Here is a 14048-nt window from a genome sequence, read left to right as displayed (position 1 = left end):
TGTCAAGTATGTAGCAGGTACTGTAGGATACAATGATGTATAAGATATTGTCCCTATCTTTAGAGATAGTTCAATTTATTAAGGGGGGGTGCAAAAAGCACTACATTTGGTTGAACCAAATGACATAATGATTTTAGGGTCCAATATAGAGTTGACATGGGCAATTTCATATGGTTCAATTTAATACACATTGGAATAAAATAAGAGCCATAAGAGAATACAATAAATACCACGTAAGCTTACTATAGGGCCAGATACTGTTCTAACTACTTTAAATATATCAACACTTCTAATTCTCACAACAATCTTATGAGGTAGGTACTATTAGCATCTTTATTTTAGAGATTGAAAAAAAAAAAGGACACAGAGGTTATGAAATTTAGAGAAGCTCATACAGGAAGTGAGAAGTAGAACTGGGTCTTAAACTAAAGCTTACTCCAGAGGCTGAGTACTTAAACCACGGTGCTACACTCTCTCTCCTTGCGAGAGAGGAAAAAAAGCCTACAATTCTAAAGCAGAAGCAGCATCCTCTTGGGGGAACTGGGCAAAGCTTTGTGGATAAAGTTATATTTGAAATATGGCTCATAGGACAAAATCTATGAAGGACTCTTTCAGACTGAGAGGAAATAAGAGGAAATTACTGGTAAAAGGGTCAATGTAAACGGATATAATGAAGCAAGAATGCAGGGAATATAAACATAGGAGTACACAGGAGAAAAGGGAGATAAGGCTAGAAAAGTGTGTAAGATGAATGCTGTTGAATTTTCTGAATGCCAGGGAGATAAGTTTATTCATAATTTAGAAAAAAGTTTGGAGCTACTATAGATGATTGGGCAGATGAATCGATGAATCAGAGGTAGGCAGGAAGAATTAATCAAGAAGAGAGTATGGTGGCTTGGAATAAGGAAAAATAGGAGGTAGGAAGAAAAATTAGGAAGCTAGGACAAGAGTCCAGCTAAGAATGTATACGGACCTGGACAAGCAAGATGAAGTTTACTATATTAAATTTTTGTCCTGCAAAAGTTTTTATTGAAGTTAGTGTAACTCACAATTGTTTGAATGTTTGTGAACTTCTAGCATTCAAGCAATTCATTTGCTTGCCTATCTAATATGATAATATTTTGGAATCCTTTCAAAACTTGCCTCTGATCTCAGCCATTAATACTCATGTTCAAATGTCTATTTTCATGAAACCTTAGACTAATTTATGCTCCAATAGGCAGTCAATAAAACTTGCTCCAGTTGGATATTCATTTTATTTTGAGGCAAAAATGCTATCAATCACAAAATTTACACTTTTATAGGAATACATGACAAATTCAGTGAAAAGCAATGACTTTTAAAAACGGGAAAAATCTCCCTCAGAAAGATGTGCAATCATCTAATTTTTTTTCTCTATATGTGTTTAAGAAAGTCTTATATATTTGGCCCAACAAATCTTCTGCCAATAAATAATCATGACAGAGAAATAAAATTATTGAAAAAGCACAAAGAACATGCAACCACAGTACCCTAGCTGAGGTGCCTGTCTTATTTGGGAATACTAAAAATGTTTTGCTTTTCTCTAGGAGATTGTAACTCTTTTTATTCTTCTCCCCAGAAACAAAAAGAAGTTTTCTTTGTAGTAAAATTATAGCATCACTTCTTTAAAATATAAAAAAGTTGTCTGGATATCTCTTTAAACTGTAAACTCCCTCAACATTCTTCTTATCCTAAGTATGTGTTTTTGCTCATATTTACCCTGGGCTGACCTTTGCATAAGTGGAGTATGCTGCTACCCACGTATGTGAACTGAAAGGTCCTTTTGAGGTTACTAACCCAAAATAGGTCTTTTTTTTCCCCAGAAAATGTTTCTTAAGAAACTAATCTGTGGAAGGCATGTTAGCATGTGCTCACTAACACAAAAATGCACATTCACATGGATTAAGGCCTTTTTGCCAGCACAGCAAAGCCCTAAGGGCTTACTTAGCAAATGGGACAGATAATTTTTGGTGAGCAAGAGAAGAAAGAGGTTACAGCAAGAGGTGATTCTTTAGGTTGTGCATCGTATGGGTTAATTTTAGCTGGTCTGGTTTGACCATATGTGTCTCTCCAGAGCTACTGAAATATCATGACCTCTCTCATAGAGCAGCATGGAGAAGGGAGGGATTGCTTCAGGCCATGAGTATCAGGTTTTGACTGAACTTAAAGGTGGGCAGGACTGATTTATATTTACAGAATCCAGGGCAAGGTGGGAGGAAGACAGATTCGATGACATGAGCAGTGTACCAGAGGTGGGAAAACACAGGGTGCCTGGGGAATGGTAAGTAGCCTGAACTTACAAGCAGGGGTGGGTGTTCAGTGTCTTGGGAAAGGTTTGAAGTTTAATGTTTAGGTAGTAGGGACAGCACTAAAGATATTTACTTAGAATGTAAGAAAATTATTGTTGGCAGGGGAAGATAGACGCAAGGAAGGAGAGATGGCGCAGGGGGTGGAAGGAGAGAGGAGGGAGATGCTGCTAAATGGTCACTGCACTGCACTGACTGGTAGGAAGTTGTTCAACACATCCTCCATACCTAGAGGTTATATTTCAACAAGGCACAATGTTTGGGCTTCTTAGACCCAAGTATAAAGTAAAGGTGACTTGGAGAGGGCAGTGGCATTTATTTTTCATGTTTGGTCAGTTCTGGCTAGGATTTGTCCTGACAGGGTTTTTATTTCATTTTTTCTTCCATGGGGTTTTGTTTTGAATCTGAGAACTTAGAAAAGTACACATAGGAAACGTGTAAATTATAATTGTATATTCTCAGGACATTTCATGTTAAACACTAACTTTTCATGTTAAACACTAACTTTTCATGTGAAATTATCTCTTTAGGGAGAATGTGAGCTCCTTGATGTCAGGGCAGTATCTTACTCTGTCTCCCTCAGGGCACACAGCTAAAGGTTGAGTACACAGCAGACTGTTAAATATTTGTGACATGGTAACAGCGTATACAGTGACAGAGTGAGGTGATGTGAGCACTTGAGTCTGTCACATCTGGATGTGAGGCTCGTGATGATAAAGGTAATGATATGTTCAAGCATGTGCACTATGATAGGTGCTCACTGTTACAGACACTGATATAGGTTACTTTAGCCAGTCGTTCCTGGGACAGAGAGCAGGTGACTTTTGATAAGGAAAAGCTGGAAAGATAGGGGAAGTCAGTATCTATGTGATTTACCACATATGAATGAAATTAGCTAGTCATCTTACGTATCATGAAGACAGGAAATCAACATATGCCAAATGACTGGTAGGAAGTTGTTCAACACATCCTCCATACCTAGAGGTTATATTTCAACAAGGCACAATGTTTATGCTTCTTAGACCCTGTGACCTAATAAAGAAAATTACTTAGAGAAATCCTACTGCCACTTTGGGGGACAGTGGAGGGCAAAGTATTGTGTTTGTGTCAGGAGGATGGTTTCAATGTGAAGCATGTACCATTTCAACCGATTACTTCTCATTTCAACCGATTACTTCTCATTTCCTTACAGAATATAAAGCACATCACTCATCTGTTGAGTGATGGAAGGCTTTGGAATATACTGGCTGGGAAACCCAAACAGAACCAAAGAGCCACTTCTTTTACAACCTTTGAGTTAATTAGGGAGCAGCTTAACATGTCAGATCCTTCTTAAACAGGAGGGCTATAAAGGATTTGTGGTCTGGCACAACTGATAATTGAATGACAGTTGTTAAAAACACTACCAACTCTCATTTTTGGTCACCTCCAAGGAAATAATGTTAAAATCTCACATTGGAAATTAATTCTGCAATTTAGTCATAAAATTCAAATTATGATTTCATGACTCCAGAATAACAACAAGAATAGCAGTATCTTAAGTGATTTAGGTACACTGTCTTCCCTTCCCTTATTGCATAATATGGACTCTAGCATATACTTCCACTGATGAAAAATATCCATCCCTAAAATTTAATTAAACAAGTACCTACTACTCTGGATCAGAATTTTTTTCGGGAGATATAAGGGATTTAGAAGAAGCATAAAATTTAGGCTTTGCCTTAAAGTTCAATAGAAGTAATTCATTCATGTAGTCCACACAATCTGGTGAGTTCTATATGCAGGGCTAACACACACACTAAAATATCAGGAGGTAAACGCTATCATGTAGTAAAGGACAAAGTTCCACGGAAGCAGAGAAGGCAGAAAATTGTTCAGGCCTAGAGAATTTGGAGAAGCTTCCCCACAGAGCTGATGTTGGGGTTCTGTCTTGTGGTTGAAGAGGAGATTGTCAAAAGACCAGGGGGGAATGTGTAAAAGTCATTTTAAGGGTAAGAAAGAGCTTACAAGAAGGCATAATTTTGAAGCTCCAGGCAATTTGGTTGGAGAGAAAAGTTTAACTTTCTACCAGTGTAATCCTTAGATAAATACTTCAAGATAATAATGATAATAATTTTAAAAAGAATTTATAAAAAGAGTCAGTTTCCTAAATTCAATAAATAATTGTTGATCCATGATTTATCATTTCCTCTTTTTTCCTCCTTCATTAATTTGGCCTTACTTAACCTCCAAGCATAAGCAAAAATAGAAAAAATCAGCCTTGCAGAGAAGTTGTATTAGTTTGTTTCCATTGCTATAAAAAAGTACCTGAGGCTGGGTAATTTATAAAGAAAAGTGATTTAAATGGCTCACAGTTCTGCAGGCTGTATTAGCATCTGCTTCTGGTGAAAGCCTCAGCAAGCCTACAATCATGGTGAAGCAGAGCAGGTGTTTCACAGGGCGAGAGTGGGAGCAAGAGATTGAAGGGGGAGGTGCCACACACTTTTAAACAACCAGATCTTATGAGAACTCACTCACTATGGTGAGGACAGCACAAAGAGGAGGGTGCTAAACCATTCATGAGGAATCTGCCCACATGACCCAAGCATCTCCTCCCAGTCTCCACTTCCAACATTGGGGATTACATGAGCTTTGGAAGGGACAAACATCCAAACTATATCCGAAGTTAAAAAATAAATCCTTAAAAAATGTTTTGCTTGCCTATAAAATTTCAACTCAGTCACTATTCCAGTTACTAACATCCCAAATAAAATAGAGAAAGGATAGTAGCTTAATTACACTAAAACATGGAAAATATCATTGAAGGAAGAAAAAGGACTGAAATTCTTACTTGTCTTTAGGCCTGGATTAACACTTTGCAGACTCCAGGATTCTCTGCTAAGGATAGCTGCTGTGGCTGAAACAGAAAGAGAAGAAAACCATTAGTCATCCCTGTCAAAACAATCTGATATGTCCCCATGTAAACTAAAAATAAAATCCTCAGCTTTCCAAACCAACTGAATGGACCCCTTCTTGGCCAAGGGGACTCCAGAGAAAGGTTCCTGGCCACAACGGGAAGGCAGGTTGGATATACCTCCCCTTTGGAGTTTAGGCACAAGTGACTAGCATTAATGTTAAAATAGAGATAATAAGACTGACAGAATAGACTCTTTGGGCAATAAGATACTAAATTATAAACAAGACCTTAGTCCATGCAAGGCAAGTGTTAAGTCACACCTGTAGGCCATTAATCTTGCTAAACAGGTCATTTTGTGGCTGACTCTGACATAGCATCCTTATCTTAATTTAAATATTTCTTTTTGCTAACTCTCAGCTTTTGTACAAAGTTTTGTTCCTTTAACCAACTGCAGATTAAAGAATCTCTGAACCAAACTATGACCTGCAAGTCCCCACTTCAAGACATCCTGCCTTTTCAGGGTGAACCAATGTATACCTTCCATGTACTGATTTATGTCTTTACCTGTAATTCCTGCCTCCCTGAAACATACAGAACCAAACTGAATCTGACGGCCTTGGGTGCACTTTCTCAGGACTCCTGGAGACTGTGTATACTGGTGATATGGACAGGAGACAGGGAAACACTGGGTAGAAGAGGGTAGTTCCTGGGCAAAGGCCCCACCCTCACGCCTGAAGACCTGCAGCCCTAAATGGGAACAGGCATTTCCATTTTCATGTCCAAAAAGCTGCCTTTTGGCCCAAAACACCCCCTATCCTGCACTCATATAAACTCTGAACTCGAGGTTCCAGAAGCAGACCAGCAGACCAACAGACCGGCACACCAGCAAGCCAGCTGACCAGCAGACAGATGGTGAAATGATGCGGCAGAGAGAGAGAGAGAAGAGGAACATCTGGACGCTGAGAGGAGCTTGGCTGGGGGAGGTTGGAGAAGAGTCCAGCCACTGCGCTGCCCGACTTCAGAGGAAGTTCACCTTCCCACTCCATCCCCACTTCCCACTCCCCATCCATCTTGCTGAGAGCCGCCTCCACTACTCAATAAAACCTTGCACTCGTCCTTCGAGCCCCTGTATGATCTGATTTTTCTAGGACACTGGGCAAGAGCTTGGCATACAGAAAGCTGTCACACTGTCCCTCTGCCCTTGCTATAAGGCAGAGGGTCCACTGAGCTGGTTAACGCTCAAGCTGTCTGTGGACTGCAAAGCTGAAAGAACTTTGTAACACTGGGGTTGCAGGCACCCCACCCCTAGACACTACCTCGGGGCTAAGGGGCCAAGGCACTTGCCCCAGCCTCTGCACCTGACCGTCTGTATTCTCCCCCTAGGAGTTTGAGCAGTGGGGCAACTGAACAGGTGAGCCACACCCCTGTCGCAAGCTCTGTGAGAGGGATCAGGGAACTCGCTCATTTCAATGGGGCCACAGTCACTTATATTGGCTCAGAATAAATCTCTTTAAAATATTTTACAGTTTGATTTTTCTGCTAACACCTGTTATGGCATCATTTTCAAATGATAAAGTATGATTTCTCCTCTCATAATAATCCCCCCTTTAAAAATTAAAATTGCACCTAACTTCTATAAAAAACTCTTAAAAATCACAGCAAATGAAAACCTGGTCTTAATTACCTTTGGTCTCAAGCCTAGACACAGTAGGGGACAATTTTTTAAAAAAGATTTCCTACATTATTTGAGTTTAAACTTGAATCTTATTTGTAAGAATGAGGAGAAATATAAATTCTTTTTAAACAGTTTGAAAAAAAGTTCAGTAAAAAAAGTTTATTTTTAGAAATAAACATGTGAATGATCCTGGAAGTAGGGAGGGAATGAAGGGAGGTGAAAAGCTCAACATGAGAGAAACAGAACTTTATGATGTGAGATGGTCCATAATTCATCCATTATAAACACAGTTGTAATTTGATTGACATTAGTAGTAGGTGGCATAAAAAGGAAAAAATGAAAAATGGTGAATGTAGTGTCACTCTACCTTGAAGTATTACAGTGGGTTGCTTTGTAAGCATCCCAGCTGAAAAAGTATGCATCTCTTGTCTGGGCTTGGTGGTGAAAGGTGTTTCTCCAGAATTCCCCATATCTGATCACGTTACCTCTAAGTTATTCTTAGAGGGTCAGCATGGCTCAGGCCCACAGTAAATATTGAGTTTTACCTGCCAGTGAAACTACTGGTGATATTGTGAAGTACATATTTGACCCTGTCTCCGTTTCTTGACACAGTTCCTAAAATCCTTCAAATCTCTGTAGTGATAAGTGTCTTTCGTATGCTAATGAGTTGACTGATGCCTGGGGGCTCCTGGAGAGCCTCAGTATGGGGGATGGTCACAGGAAAGACCAAGAGTTGATTAGAGGTTGAGACACTTCAGCCCCACTCTCCAACCTCTGGGAAGGGGAGAGGGGCTAAAGGTTAATTTGATCACCAGTGGCCAATGTCTTAATCCGAGAGATTCTGGATAGCTGAACACATGAAGATGCTGCACTCAGAGAGGTCATGGAAACTCTGCAACTCCAACCCACATACCTTACCCTATCCATCTCTTCATCTGTGTCCTTTGTAATATCCTTTCTAATAAACTGGTAAATGCAAGCAAGCTGTCTCAAATTATCAAACCTGAGGGGGAGATTGTGGGAACCCCAATTTACAGCTGATTGGCTAGAAGTATAGGTAACAACCTATGACTTGCAGTCAGCGTCTGAAGTGGGGGGCAGTATTGTTGGAAAGAGCCCTAAACCTGTGGTTATCAGGTAGATAGATAGATTGTCAGAATTGAATTGAATTAGAGAACACCCAATTGGTGTCCCACTGAAGAATCTGTTGGAGAATTTGTGTAGGGAGAGATTCCCGCCGAGGACTAAGTTCCGATTTTTTATCTTGCCCAAATTCCTACCTAAGGGTTCTAGGGAGTCATGCCCTACAAACCATGGGTTCTCATCAGATGGGTTTTATTTGACCCTGTATATTGTGACTTGCTTTTCAATCTGACTCTGGCATAACATTATGAGACAAGGAAAAAATATTAACCCCAAAGTATATTTCCTTGCCATGCCTTGAAATTGCCCTACAAAGCCTCTTATGGGAAAAATCCACATTCTGTAGAGAATCCCCTTCCCCCTTTGTTTTCCTTCCTTCCTTCCCAGATCCAGGCAGTAATCAACTAAGAGCCAGGCACAGTTTTAGGTCCAATAAGAAACATATCTTAACCTGAATAGTCCTTTCCATTAATCCCAGGTCTTCAGACAAACTCAACTAATTGTCAACCAGAAAATGTTTAAATTTACCTATGGCCTGGAAGCCCCCCATTTGAGTTGTCCTGCCTTTCTGAACCCAACCAATGTGTTTCTTAAATGTATTTGATTGATGTCTTATGCCTCCCTAAAATATATAAAACCAAGCTGTACCCTGACCACCTTGGGCACATGTTCTCAGGACCTCCTGACGGCTGTGTCACAGGCCATGGTCACTCACATTTGGCTCAGAAAAAATCTCTTCAAATATTTTACAGAGTTTGACTCTTTTCGTCGACACCACACACATTTTGGTGATCTCTGGTCACTAAAACATTCTGTGTTATGAGAGTATAGTAGGAGAAAATGAATTTTTTTTACATACTCTCAGATTATTAATACTTTTGTTTCAGTCCTTAATAGAAACCCACAGTAACAATGCCAAGAAATCTATTTCTGATATAAAACAAGAAAGGGAAAGAAGATAAAGAGGTACTGGACAGTGAGCTGACTCATTCCCATCTCTCCGAATGTCAGAGCCTGGTGAGTCCAATTCATCTGCCCCTGAGCCGCTTTTCAATGTACTTTTTCAGTAACTCCTCCCAGTTAGCTAACTGGGAAGCAGACTTTCAGCTGTGAAAGTGTTTCTTTTTTATTCTCACTCTAAATTTTACTATTATCTTCATCTATAGATCATTTACTCTCATATGCAATAAGGAATTACGACAAAAAGCAAACATTTTCCTAAAGTAAATAAAGTACTACACCTTGATTTTAAAGTGGCCGGAAAGCAAAATTGCATGGTAACAATTCCTTCAAATCTACTTGCTGCTTTGATACTCTAAGTTTTTATTATTACCATTGTTTTCTAGAACCATTCCCACCACCATCACAGATCTTTGCTACAAATCAGAGAACACTTTGTTTCATTACTTCTTTCTCTAAGATGAGCACTAAAAGAGGAGCTTTGGTCAAGCTTCAGTAAGTTTGTATAACTGACAACTATGTATTACTTGAGAAGGTTTTGATGGTTCAAAGGAAGAAAAAAATTAAGTTAATCAAAATAATAACAAAGAAAGTGAAAGGAAATTTTTGTAGGTGATAGGTTTATTGCATACATGCAGTAATAATTTCATGGATGTATACTTATCTCCAGATTCATGAAGCTGTATACATTAAATATGCACAGATTTTTGTATGCCAACCATATCTCCATAAAGTGGTTTTAAAAATATGTTAATCATGGGATAGCACATAAACGTATGTGTTATTTTGGTCAAAATTACGTAGGAAGTTTGTCTCAATTTTCAGCTTGAATCTGAGAAAACTAATGGATGACAATTTCCAGGCCTAACACCAGCAGTAAAGTTGACAAATTTTTCCACGATGGCAGAAATGGAATGTGGGGGTCAGTTATGAGACCCTAAGGAGAGTGCAGAGCCAAAGCTCAGGCCTGGAAATGCTTGGGGAGCCCTGGCCAGCCTTGAGTCTTCACAAACCAGCATTTATTTATTTTTTTGCAAACAGACATCTGGTGACTTTGCCTTCATCGTGCATTTGGTGACATTTTCACAAAGCAAAAAGTCTTAGTCAGCTAACACTCCTGAAAATATGTAATGAATCGAGACATAAAAGGAACAAATGGTACCCTCATGGAAAGACTACAGATTTATGCTACTGCTGAGAGGGTGCTGGTTAAAAAGTAAAGCACGATGAACAAAACTGCGCTGGCTTAGCAAATGGAAGTGTCATTCTCAGTCATCAATTTTAATTAGCGTCAGAGCCATGTACCTAATGTCTAGAGGTGCTGAGCAGTAAGCGAAAAACAAGTAAAGGAAGACCATGAGCAGAGAATCACATCAAATAGTAACAAAGTTAATGAAACCATTACGAACTGTGGTCTTGGTTATGATCTGCAAGGACTCCATTTATTAACTATTCCCAACAAATCAACAAGTAGGCACTTTTAAATGCCGGGTTATAAAATAAACTAGCTGCAGCCCCCTGGCCTCAGTGAGCCCACATTTTTCTAGGCAGGGATCTATAAAGAAAGAGTGGTCAAGCATTGGAGGAACAATGGAATATCTGTTAACAAATTTGGACAAACTTCCTTGGGAAGGTGACTCCTTGAGACAGGTGCTAAATTTGGGATAAAGGGTAATGTGGAAGAAAAGAAAGGGCAGTTGGGGCCAAGGAAACAAAGGTGCAGAAGGTACAAAGGTGCAGAAGACACAGCCTGGGCATGTAAAGAGCTGTGATGTGTTGGGAGTGCATGGGTGGAGCTGAGGATGTGTTGAATTAGGGAAGAAGCAAGGGCACATCAGGGAGAACCTAGCCAAAGAACTTAATTTTGATTCTGCAAACACTGGGGAACTACTAGTTTGCTATGCTTGGAGGTGGGGCACCTCACAGTGTACTTACCAAGACCAGAACTGACTGCAATTGAACTTTCCCTACTTACACTCAACCTCGTACTCAACTTCTCAACAGAAACACATATCTGGGCCTTGGTTTCTCTGTGTTTAAAATTGAGAGAGTAAAGGTATCTATATATATATAAGGTTTAAATCAGTTAGTACATGCAAATCATTTCGTCTACAATACAATTAGTGATAAGTAAATGTTATATATGCTTATCATTGTTACTGTTTTTGTCATTGTTATTATTGCTAGTCACTACCTTGACAGCAGGGGCATGTCTTTTCCTATGGAGAACTTGACAATGTGTTTACATTAGACTTTGTGCACTTAGGGTTTTGCTGATGTGAAGAAGGGATGTTGTCATAAACCCAGCTAGACTATTTAGGCCCTCCCGGTGCAGGCTGTATGTAGGCAGCGGGTTCTGTTCTTTAAGGGTGTTTGGCAAATGTGTTGGTGGAGTAGGGGATGGAAATCTACTTATGGCAATGATTCAGCCTGAGACTAAATGCAGCCAATCCCAGTTCTCTAGTGTGTCATTAAGGGAGCGAGAGTAGGAGAATCGACGTTCTGGCAGGAATCATAATTCACCAGTTGTGTAGCAATGGCATTTAGAAACACCCTGAATAGACAGTGCAAACACAAGTAAACATAGTACCATATACAGCAACCGTTCTATACAATTACAGGAGGTAATGCATGTAAAGGGCCTCACACAGCAGTTATTAAATATACCAAGTCTAGGGCCCTGCCCCAGATTGATAGAGTCTGAATCTCTAAGTCCCTGGTCACTCTACATTTTGGAAAGGCTCTGGGAATGCGTATGCTTACCTTGCCCTTCCACACCCCTCCCTGCCAGCTGATTCTTATGACAAGACACAAAATATGTTTAGGAAACTTTTCACTATACCTTCTTGCTCTGGTCAGAATCACCATATCCTCTGCAGGGCTCTGCCTCTAGGGTTTCCCCACCATGTGCCACAATTGGTACTCATGAGGAGGCACTTGATAAAGTACATGCTGATTGATTTATCTCAATGTCACAAGCATCACAAAGTTATAGTGATGAAGCCAGGTTGCTAAGGCTTTGGGCAGAAATAACCTTCAGGGATCAAGTCTCAAAGAACCAGGTGAGATGTGTGATGTCCTTAGCAGCCAGGCCCCTTCCTTTTGCTCTGTGGTTGGATACTACTCAGTGGGTCCTCAGGCTGCAATCCTCTTTTTGGTCATAGCTACCCCTTGGCATACCAAGTCCACCAGGCCTGAGTGCAGTGACAGTTCTAAGCTGGAATATGTTTTGTGGCTCAGTGAATTAGTTACATTCCCATCCATAGTTTCTCCTGAACCAAAGTGTGTTATCTCGTACATGTTATGACTCTTGGCAGCTCTAAAGAAGCCTGTGTAATCTAAACAGGAAATCTCTGAGCCCTTCCAAGAGACAGTATTACCTCCCCACATCTCCAAGAGGGAGTGTATTTCCTCTATACTTAAACAGTAAATCATACAGCATATTACATGAGCTAGAGAATTTAAACAAATAAAACAGGAACCGTGAAATGGTGCTGGTGGTTTCAAACACTTTTTAATGCTTTATAGTAAAATAATAGATAACAAATTTGGAAGATAAACCAGTATCATTAAAAAAAGCACATGTTCAAATAAATCTGCAGCAGCCACATTTTGCTGTTAATGTATTTTGAGAATAGCAGGGCTTCAACAAGAATCAATGCGCAATGATAAAGACCTTCTTTTCTCACAGGTCCTATCTCTGGCTTAGAGGGACAAATGTGGAAGTTTCCTAACAACTTCAAGCTTCACATATTATTTCCTGTCTAGCAGTGTTCTGCTTGGTGAGTTTTTCATAAACATCCTCCTGACATAAGCTTGTGCATGTGCTGAGACATCCGCTTGCAATTACAGACAGATACTAGAGTCTGGCTTTTCAAATGCAGTCCCTAGCGTAATAAGGCCAGTTAAAGGTGCAGTAGTGACATCCAGGGAATACATTGGTGGTGGTGTTTTCACAAAGAATACTGAAAGGAGCAGGCAATATGAATGCTGTCTCTCAGCTGGCCTGTATCTTCCCAGTAATTCCTCCAGCTTTTCCTTCCCACTGTTACAATAGCAGCGAAACACTCTGCCCAGCTAGCCACCCCAAAAGCTGCTTTTCATTATGGAGAACAGCAGAGGTGTCAACACCGGGCCATAATCAGTAAGAGAGTTTGCTATGCCATGGGATAACAGGAGCTCAGATTAATCACAGCAATGCTAAAAGGAATAAATAGAATCACATTTTGGCTCTGGGCCAAGATCAATCCTAGGTAGGCCAGCCGGGAGTATATGACTGAAATTGGAAGGATATTCAAAGAGAATATTAGAAGGTTAGATGGAGATGTAAGGCAGAACGACAGAAGTGACTACCTCTTCCCTTAGAATGTTATCATAGATCTTTTTAAGACTTGTGAATTCACTCATTCAAAATAGTAGTGAAGAGGTTGATTTAATTAAGTCTGGAGCTCAGCTGGTGACTCATAGGTAGTGTGCTGGAGCCACCTTCTCTTCCCAATTCTGTGTTCAGTCGCATCACGTTATCAACTTTAAATCAGCCACAGTGAGAATATTTACACCAAAAAAAATTAGCAAGTCCAACAAATGAAGAATTCCTACCTTCTAATCCTGTGTAAAACCATCCACCTTTCAAGGTCAATCTAAGTGTCTTCTTTAGGAAGCACTTTTTCTTTCTCCCATTTGGGATCCATCTCTACATTCTTTGTGCTTCTACAACACCAATTTTGTTTTTAATATCTGGACAATGGCACTTATTATTCCATGTCTGATATGTTAGTTATCTAACTGCCCAATGAATAATAAGCTTGAAGTCTGAAGGTAAGGATCATGGCTCATTCTCCTTTTGATCCATCACAGCATTAGCACAATTCCTTAAATATAGGGAGTGCTCAATACATATTTGTAAAATTACTAAATATTTAACTTTCAAAAAATGTTGTGCGGCATTATGATTTTACTTATAATATTACTTTGAATTTACCATATATTTTGAGTTCTCTGAAGTCTTAATTTGCACAAAAGAAGATTCTAAAGTACATTATCAGAT

The 14048-nt window shown here is 39.7% G+C and overlaps 1 protein-coding gene across 10 annotated transcripts in view; it reads right to left on the bottom strand.

Moving 5' to 3' along the window:
* The window catches only part of GHR (growth hormone receptor), a 299293-nt gene that overhangs the window by 87758 nt on the left and 197487 nt on the right, over positions 1-14048 (bottom strand). For 9 of the 10 annotated variants that reach the window (XM_030814020.1, XM_004088210.3, XM_004088209.3 and 6 more), the window contains one exon: positions 5158-5223. The exons of the other annotated variant lie outside the window; for it this stretch is intronic. In XM_030814020.1, the coding sequence (XP_030669880.1) occupies positions 5158-5223 (66 nt within the window). The remainder of the gene's footprint in view (positions 1-5157; positions 5224-14048) is intronic. 10 annotated transcript variants of the gene reach the window in all.

The sequence above is a fragment of the Nomascus leucogenys genome, chromosome 6, assembly GCF_006542625.1.
Source record: "Nomascus leucogenys isolate Asia chromosome 6, Asia_NLE_v1, whole genome shotgun sequence".
Taxonomy (NCBI): Eukaryota; Metazoa; Chordata; class Mammalia; order Primates; family Hylobatidae; genus Nomascus; species Nomascus leucogenys.
This window is presented reverse-complemented; position numbering and strand designations above follow the sequence as displayed.